This window comes from Prunus persica, chromosome G6 (genome assembly GCF_000346465.2).
Source record: "Prunus persica cultivar Lovell chromosome G6, Prunus_persica_NCBIv2, whole genome shotgun sequence".
Taxonomy (NCBI): domain Eukaryota; kingdom Viridiplantae; phylum Streptophyta; class Magnoliopsida; order Rosales; family Rosaceae; genus Prunus; species Prunus persica.
The window spans coordinates 18,519,332-18,528,264 of record NC_034014.1 but is presented as its reverse complement, the minus strand read 5'-3'; the positions used below and the strand labels follow the sequence as shown (position 1 = coordinate 18,528,264).

At 37.1% G+C, this 8,933-nt stretch overlaps 1 protein-coding gene across 1 annotated transcript; it reads left to right on the top strand.

Moving 5' to 3' along the window:
* LOC18773241 (sulfate transporter 2.1) lies at positions 1,031-6,009 on the top strand. The gene is made up of 12 exons (XM_007204910.2): positions 1,031-1,582; positions 1,677-1,725; positions 1,814-2,021; positions 2,234-2,408; positions 2,529-2,594; positions 2,701-2,931; positions 3,053-3,179; positions 3,745-4,031; positions 4,604-4,797; positions 4,915-5,009; positions 5,408-5,484; positions 5,616-6,009. Exons 1-12 carry the CDS (start codon positions 1,094-1,096, stop codon positions 5,757-5,759), a joined length of 2,142 nt encoding a protein of 713 aa, XP_007204972.2. The 5' UTR covers positions 1,031-1,093; the 3' UTR covers positions 5,760-6,009.

Genomic DNA, 8,933 nt, shown 5'->3' with positions numbered 1-8,933 from the left:
TAGAAGGTCTAATCCAAGTCTAAAAGACATTGTAAGAGTTTATCAATGCTTTGCAGGGATATGCTGGTTATGATTCATTGGTGGTTGAATCAGATGGCCATGGGAAATTATCAACAACATCCACATATGTTATCTAGAGATTTTGCATCTCTTTCCTTTTGTTTTTGTTCCTAGATTGTGTAATAATGTCGCTGATAGACTTGCTAAGTTGCTTTAGGTAGGGTTTCTACAAACGTTTGACTTAAAGAGGGTCCTCCATATCTCAATGTGTTTCTTCAAGTTGATGTTGATAATTTTTTTCGTCATGAGTTTTTGTTTGTAGCCTTTATGGAGCGTGTACTCTTTCTTTCGCCTTAGGTTTTGTCCCACTAGGTTCCTAGGCAAGGTTTTAATGAGCCATGTTTGTCGCTCGAGTCTGTAACTTTGGACACTTTAATGAAATTTTCTACTTGAAGGAGGATGGATGACTTTGCTTTTTAATTACTGTTTTATACTAGTGACCTAACAAATTATAATTAGGTGTGCTTCACTTTCAATTATCTATCCAAAGAACTTTAAGATTCATCTGATCTCGCGGGGGCTTCTAACCTGCCAAACTATAAGCAAGTATTTAATTTAGTGATCAATTGGACATCTTTGAAAGATGGGAAACTTTTCCATGTAGAACAAATTAAGAAACGTAGTGGGAATTTCAGCTAAGTATAAACAATTACCACCTTCGCATTTTCAAGATACCTGATATGTTGATGTCAAAAAAGTATGGATTCCACCAAGATTTTTCTCTGGTCTACCCCCCCTCCACTAAATTTGGATACATGTGGACCTGTAATATATTTTTGGTAAAATAAAAATTCTCTCAACCATTCAATTTACTTACTAATTTTTAGTTTAGTGGTACTTATTTTTCAAATGTTAATGTTGGAGGATATCTCAAGTTCAAATTCCGGTTAATTTTAAAATGAAAACCATGACTTTTTGAGGGATTTATAAGGCCCTTCAATTAGGATGGACATACACTTTAGCATCAAAAACCTTCTCCTTCTGGTGCCTATCTTTGGATAATTGTATTCCCTGAACACTACTTCACTCAACAATGGCCTCTTCAGCCACCAACCATGGTGAAAAGGCTAATTGGGTGCTCCATCCGCCCCGGCCGCCAGGGCGATGGCGCGAATTTATGGAGTTTTCAGGTGATCAAGAAACTAGTCCCATGGATATCCTTCCAAGTTCCCCCAAACACTTCAAACAACCAAGCACTGCCTCGTTAGCTGTTGAGACCCCAACAGCAGAGGAAAAGCTTGACCTCGAGAAAAACAGCAGCCCGGTTCAAAGGTCTGAATGGGTGCTGAATGGCCCTGAACCCCCAGGTCTATGGCATGAGCTCATGGACTCTGTGAGGGAGACGGCGTCGTACTGTGGAAACAAGTACTCATCTCTCAAGAATCAGCCAGCACTCAAAAGTGTAGTCTCTATCCAGCAGGAGATATTTCCTATTCTTGTATGGGGTAGGAGCTACAACATTTCAAAATTCAAGCATGATTTATTGGCTGGTCTAACTATAGCAAGCCTCTGCATTCCCCAGGTAAAATTAAATCGCATTGGATTATAACAATCAGTATTAGTATAATACAACATAATTCATATAGCATGTTGCCTTAATATGAATTTGAATGCAGAGTATTGGATATGCAACTTTAGCAAAGCTTGATCCCCAATATGGTCTTTGTAAGTCATGTAGCTTAAATTATAAGTTTTTTTTTTTTTCCAAGTGTTTGTATGTAGACTTAATTATGTGTTGTGCTGTTGGTCTTAGATACAAGTGTTGTACCACCTCTTATTTACGCTGTAATGGGGACTTCAAGAGAGATAGCAATTGGACCTGTAGCTGTGGTGTCTCTCCTTTTGCCCTCAATGATTCAGAAGTTACAAGATCCCGGGGCTGATTCAATTGCTTACACCAAGCTCGTTCTCACCGCGACGTTCTTCACCGGTATTTTCCAAGCTTCCTTCGGACTCTTCAGGTATCATTTGGACTGTACTGGATTGGACTATACTAAACTGTATTATACTGTCTCGACCAAAAAGAAAACTGTATTATACTGAGCGGAGGGCTCTTGAGCATGTGACTTAAGCATATGTGCGTAGTTGTCGTAATAAATATTTTTTATTTTTTATTTTTTTTGCTGTATACTTCTTAATCTTAAAATTACCTTCTTGTTTTGGTTATCATCAGATTGGGGTTTCTTGTGGATTTTCTTTCCCATGCCGCAATCGTAGGGTTCGTGGCGGGAGCAGCCATCATCATTGGTCTTCAACAACTGAAAGGGCTACTTGGGATCACTCACTTTCCAACCAATACTGATGTTATCTCTGTTATGGAAGCTGTCTGGACATCTTTCCACCATCCTGTATAAGTCACTTTACTTGTCTTTAAGAAAATACAAATAAAAATATGATTCCTTATCTTTCCACCATCCCTGTATATATAGAATTCATTCAATCATTCATATCCTTGTCTTTCTTTGCAGTGGAGCCCTCATAATTTTATTCTTGGCTGCTCTTTCCTGTGTTTCATCTTAATATCTAGATATCTGGTGAGTAATTAACACTGCAGCCCTGTTAGTAATATTTTACGGTTGCTCTAATTGGGTCACTATTTATTCATTCATTTTACACTTACCAAAGTTCTACTCTGCACAGGGTAAAAAGAACAAGAAACTTTTCTGGTTGCCAGCCGTTGCTCCTCTCCTATCTGTCATACTATCGACGCTTATTGTTTATCTAACAAGGGGGGATAAGCATGGAATTAAGATCGTTAAACATATCAAAGATGGCTTAAACCCTAGCTCAGTTAATCTGTTAGAGCTCAACGGCCCCTATGTTGGGGATGTGGCCAAAGTTGGGCTCATTGTCGCTCTCGTTGCACTCACGGTTGGTTATCACTCAAGCACAATCTTAAATTAGAACTAAGAAATTAATGGATGGTTTCCTTTTGATTAATTCACTCCTTTGCGTTGAATTATGTTATTGTATATATTTTGGCAAACTTCAGGAAGCAATTGCAGTTGGAAGATCTTTTTCATCCATAAAAGGGTACCACATGGATGGGAACAAGGAAATGATGGCGATGGGCTTCATGAACATAGTAGGATCCTTTACTTCTTGCTATGTTGCAACCGGTAAGTAATTTTAATGGAAGATACTGTTATTTGTATCGTGTCAATGTTTCGTGTGTTGTACCAGCTCTTTAATATAGGTGCGTCTCACATGGTCAGTAAAATAGAGTTACGCTAGCTCTTGATAACTTGGACTACTAATTTTGCCAGCTGATAGGATATAATAGAAGAGATATTTAGTCATGTACCCATTCTTAGCATTAATGATATGGATAAACCTGACGCCATTTAATTTCTATAAACAAATAATAAAAACCCAAAAAACGACAGCTAGCCCTGTGGAATTTAATTTTGATTATTAAATTACTTTGAAGCCTTATTGAGTGTTTTTTTGTTTTTTTATGAGGTTTTGGAGTTGGGCTTCCTTATTTTAAGAAATCGATGGCATTTTTATAATTTATAGGAAGTTAGAAGCCTCTTTGTTATATTATAAATAAGCTTTTGGTGTGTTTATAAAGTCCATTTCATATAGATTTTTTTTTAAATATAATTTAAGCTCCTATATTGAGTATAATAGTGAATCTCTCGTAATAGAATGCATTTTCATTTAAATTTTAATCATGAACAGGTTCATTCTCGCGTACTGCCGTGAACTATAGTGCCGGTTGTGAAACTCCGGTGTCAAATATCGTCATGGCCATTACAGTGATCATATCATTGCAATTTTTGACAAAGCTCTTGTATTACACCCCAACAGCGATCCTTGCTTCCATAATTCTCTCAGCTCTTCCGGGACTCGTTGACCTCAATAAAGTGTACAGAATTTGGAAGGTTGATAAGCTAGACTTCTTGGCTTGCATAGGAGCTTTCTTCGGAGTGCTTTTTGCATCTGTGGAGATTGGTCTTCTAGTGGCGGTAATAACATTATATATGGCTCTTATTTACTTTATGTGTGCAACACTATGGATGACAGGACAGGACTCAACTTTTTTTTTTTTTTCTTCTTTTTCTTTCTATTTTTTTATTTTTGGGCCAGCAAATAGAACACAACACACTTTTTTAGTTAATAAAAAGTCTCCACCCTTGGCCGTACGTTTCTCAGCTTTTCAGACAGAAAAAAAAAAAAAAAAAAAGGAACCACTACGATATAATAATGGATGGTTGATAGTAGACATTCCTGGCTTGTAAAGTTCTTGATTCTATTTTGGTTCTTTCTTTTCTATTTCAACAAGCATCTTCCAAAAACAATATATGATTAAAGTTCTTGACTACCACTAATTAATATTTAGTGAAGGGTTTGTAGTAATTCAAATTAGGTTCGATTCTTCACTCTTCCAATACCGCTTATATCAACAAAGTCAACTCAGAACGTGGTCGACATCCAGGCGGTCCCATTTAGAAAGAAGAGTGGAAGGGTTTAGGCCTGTACATGTTTTTAAATGTTGGTGCAAGATGTGTCTTAACATTAATTAGTATTATGTTTGCAGGTGACCATATCATTCACAAAAATTATTCTCATCTCAATCCGACCAGGCACAGAAACTCTTGGAAAACTTCCTGGAACAGAAATGTTTTGCGACACCGCACAATATCCAATGGCTATCAAAATTCCTGGAGTTATGATAATCCGTGTCAAGTCTGCCTTATTTTGTTTTGCAAATGCCAATTTCGTTAAAGAAAGGTATTTAATTAATTAATCACACAACAACATGATATTACTCTAAATTAAAATCCAATCCTGAAAAAATAACATGTATTTTTTTTTTTATAATTGTATTGTGGTATGAATTAATGCAAGGATTGTGAGGTGGATAACTGCACAGAAAGCTGCGGACACCAAAGGGCAGACCAAAGACAAAGAGGCCACTCATCTTGTAATTCTTGACATGTCTAGTAAGTGGTTCAAGGAAAAGCTACGTCGTTTTAGATTTCTGTTTAGTTAATTTTTTTATACCAACTTTATACGTATTGAACCCTAAACATAAAAATCTAATCCATAAACCATAACTTATACGTCGTTTTGGATTTTAAATGTTTAGCAAATACCATTACTTAGAAACACAACATAATTACTGAGACTGAAAATCGAGATCAGCATTGACCAGCAAGCTTTCATGTTAGAAGGAAAATGCTAGGGATACCTAGTGATATTGTACTACAAAATCACGGTAGGACCTACTTGTATTGGCGAGCTCTACATGTATTAGATAGATGGTACACAACATGGTTTCCCTAGAATTACTCATTATTTGAAGAGAATCATAATTTCTTTCCTTTTCCTTGTATGCCAGATTTGATTAACATTGATACATCTGGAATAGCTACTCTAGAGGAGCTGCAAAAGAATTTGATCTCCGAAGGAATTGAGGTAAGAGACAGTTTCCCTCTTTGGCTAATTAATTGCACAATTTACACATTCTCCTTTGTTTTAAAACTTCTCACCTCTCTCTCTCTCTCTCTCTCTCTCTCTCTCTCTCTCTCTCTCTCTCTCTCTCTCAGTTAGCTATTGCCAACCCTAGATGGCAAGTGATTCACAAACTAAAGCTATCCAACTTTGTGGGAAAAATTGGAGGGAGAGTTTTCGTGACGGTCGGAGAAGCGGTGGATGCAAGTTTCGGTGGAAAAATTGCTACAGCTTGCTAATCCCTTCAGAAGAATGTTCACATCATTCTCATTTAGGTTAACTACTAGTTGCTTGCTTTTGTCATGTGTGCTACTTACCCTAAGTCCCAGTCTACTTATGTACATAGATGTGGATGGGACATAAATAATGAGATGATGGTTTCAATCTTCTCGCCCCTCAACTTGTGACACTGGCAGTTATATATGCTTGCTTTGTGGGTTGTGGTATTAAGGAATGCGTAATAAATAATGCAATTCAAACTATGTGTTTGAAAGTTTCAAAATTTTACAGGTATGATAAGTTTCTGAAATGAGATTCATTAGCAAAATTGGTAAGCTGATCTAGTTCATATAGACAAGAAGCTTATATCTCAAATCATGCACTTGAGGTCTTCTCTTCAGTCCAAAAACAAGAAAAACACAAATATAAATTAATTAATAAAATTAAAAAAGGGGCAAATTTTCCATTAATTGTGACCCACTATACCTGAAGAGCTATTATTAGACGGGCAGATTGAATACCTCAACACACCCCCTCAATATAGCATTTCATTAGAGCAATTCCACCGATGAGCTGAGCCCAAGGCTGGAGGGAAAAAAAAAATCTCGTTCCAGCGGTGAGCCCAAGCTCGGGCTGAGAGTGGGTCCCACGAAGTCGGACTGGCCTGAAGGCCAATTCAGCCCGAGGTCGAGCCCACATGTTGTGACGTCATGTGCAACGTCGCACTGACGTCAACGCGCTGGTTTAAAATTTTTTTACCGTTGGCGCGTGCAATGCACACGGCAATGGTAAAAAAAATTTAAACCAGTGCGACGCAATCTCCAACAGGCAGAAGCCACGTGTCAAGCCCCCAGCGCTCCGATTTGCTTCTCCGAATCCAATTCAACAACTGGCATTTTTTTTGGCAATAAAATTATGAAAAAAAAAATCGAGATTTTTTTTAAAAATTTCTGATTTTTTTTTTTCTATAAATACCTATCAATACCCTTCACTTTCAACACCAATCCTCATACATTTTATTATACTTCTACTATTATTCACTCTTTACTCAACATTTTCCTCTCTTTCACCTTGTATTTTTATTTCTTATTTTTGTGGCTTCTTCTATCGAAACCAGAGGGGCGTGGGGCACCAAGGAAGATGTTTCCTTGTGTGAGTCTTGGCTCCAAGTTTGTCATTGTCCCGTGTCAGGCAATGAGATGAAATTTTTTCATATGTGAAAAAAAATTCATGCCGAATTTTGTGAAAAAAAATTCATGCCGAATTTTGTGAAAAAATTCTGGAGTCGACTTGTACGGAGATGACATTGTCTAGTAAGTGGAAAATTCTCAATAAAGAGTTAGAAAAATTGAGAGATATCTTGGCAAAAGCGATGAACAACTATAGAAGCGGGGAAGATCGTACTAATGAGGTATATATTTTGTAATTTTCGTTTTATTCAGTTTAATCTCCTAATATATATATTTTGTTAATATTTATTGCATTTTCAATATTTTGTTAATATTTCTTGCATTTTCAATATTTTGTTAATATTTCTTGCATTTTCAATATGTTGTTAATATTTCTTGCATTTCCAATTGTTTCTTAATATTTCTTGCACTTCCAATTTATTTATAAGGTTAATTGCATTTCCATTATTTTATTTTTTGTTACTTGCATATCCAATATATTTTAAATATTTCTTGCATTTCCATTTTTTTGTTAAATAGATGATTCAAGCACAGATGTGGTTCGGTGCAACCGAGGGTGGCAAAAAAAGTTTCAACCATCATGAATGTTGTGAGGTGGTGAAATATTGCAAACGCTTCATAATTATTCCGACGGGTCCCGCCGTTGTGTTAAAGAGACGCTACTCCGTGAGTCAATGACATCGGATTCACCTCTCGATTCCCTTATGAGTCAAGACTCACCCATCGAAAAGGAGCCGAGGCCCATTGGCCGAAAGGCTACCAAGGCAAAGAAAGCGGGTAATTCAAGCAATAATAATTCAAAGTTTTTGGAGGAAATTGCAAGGCAGAACGGCATAAGAATTGAGATGGAGCAGAAACGCCAAGATAACGAGATGGCAATTCAAGCCGAGTATGCACAAGAAAGGGAGTATTTGTGCAAAAAAAATATGGACAAGACGGATTGGGAAACCATGGCGAGGGATACAAGCCATATGTACCCTGAAACAAAACAATTTTGGAAGCTAGAACGAAGGGATGTTATGAGAAGAAGACTTTTCCGGGATGATGGGCCTAGCAACACGGATTGGTTAAATGATGGAAACCATTAAATTAGTTAGTATACCTTTTATGTATTTGTATTTTTCATGTTTTCTATTAAAGTTGTTGTAATTCATGTATTTTATTTTAGTAGTAGTAATTCTTAATGACTTGTATTGGATTTCTTTATTTAATAAACAAAGCATTCAATAAAATACCTTTTTATTCAACATATTCCATACATTAAACAAAACAAAATTAAAATAAATAAAAAACTACAAACAAGGCACAATAATAATAACAAACCACAACCAAACCATAACTAAATAAAACATAACCAAAGCATCTATGCTCCATCATTCATCTTCATTGCCTTTCACCGCCCATAGATGCTCCATCAAGTCAACTTGAGGCATTTCATGAATATACGAAGATTGCATCTCTGTATATCGATCTATCATCCGGGTCATGAAACGACCATCCCTCACCAACGGTTCCGGCTCAAACGGTTCTCCACTTGACCCCATGGGCCTTTCATAAATCCGTGTTAAGGCCGTGTTCATTGGACCCGGTTCGTAGACCTCTAAAGTATCATAATCGTACTCATTCTCCACAATCATGTTATGGAGGATGATGCAAGTCATCATAATGCTTCTGAGGATCTCCTCATCAAACATACGGGCCGCACCTCAAATAATCAACCACCAAGCTTGAAGGATGCCAAAACACCTTTCAACATCTTTCATGTATCCTTCTTGATAGGTAGCAAATAATTTTTGCTTCTGGGATCAAGGATTCGGAAGGGATTTGACAAAAGTGGTCCACCTCAGGTAGATGCCCTCAGCTAGATAATACCCCGTCTGGTAGACTATATTGTTGACTTGATCGATGATATTGGGGCCTTGGCCTCTCAATACATCGTTGAAGACCGGGGATTGACCCAACACGTTGAGGTCATTTTGGGATCCGGCAACTCCAAAGAAGGCA

Excerpts from the sequence above, each read along its gene's own strand:
- LOC18773241 (XM_007204910.2), top strand. The coding sequence starts at position 1,094 with ATGGCCTCTTCAGCCACCAACCATGGTGAAAAGGCTAATTGGGTGCTC. Across the intron at positions 4,032-4,603 it reads AGATTGGTCTTCTAGTGGCG|GTGACCATATCATTCACAAA; the intron begins GTAATAACATTA and ends TTATGTTTGCAG. Across the intron at positions 4,798-4,914 it reads GCCAATTTCGTTAAAGAAAG|GATTGTGAGGTGGATAACTG; the intron begins GTATTTAATTAA and ends AATTAATGCAAG.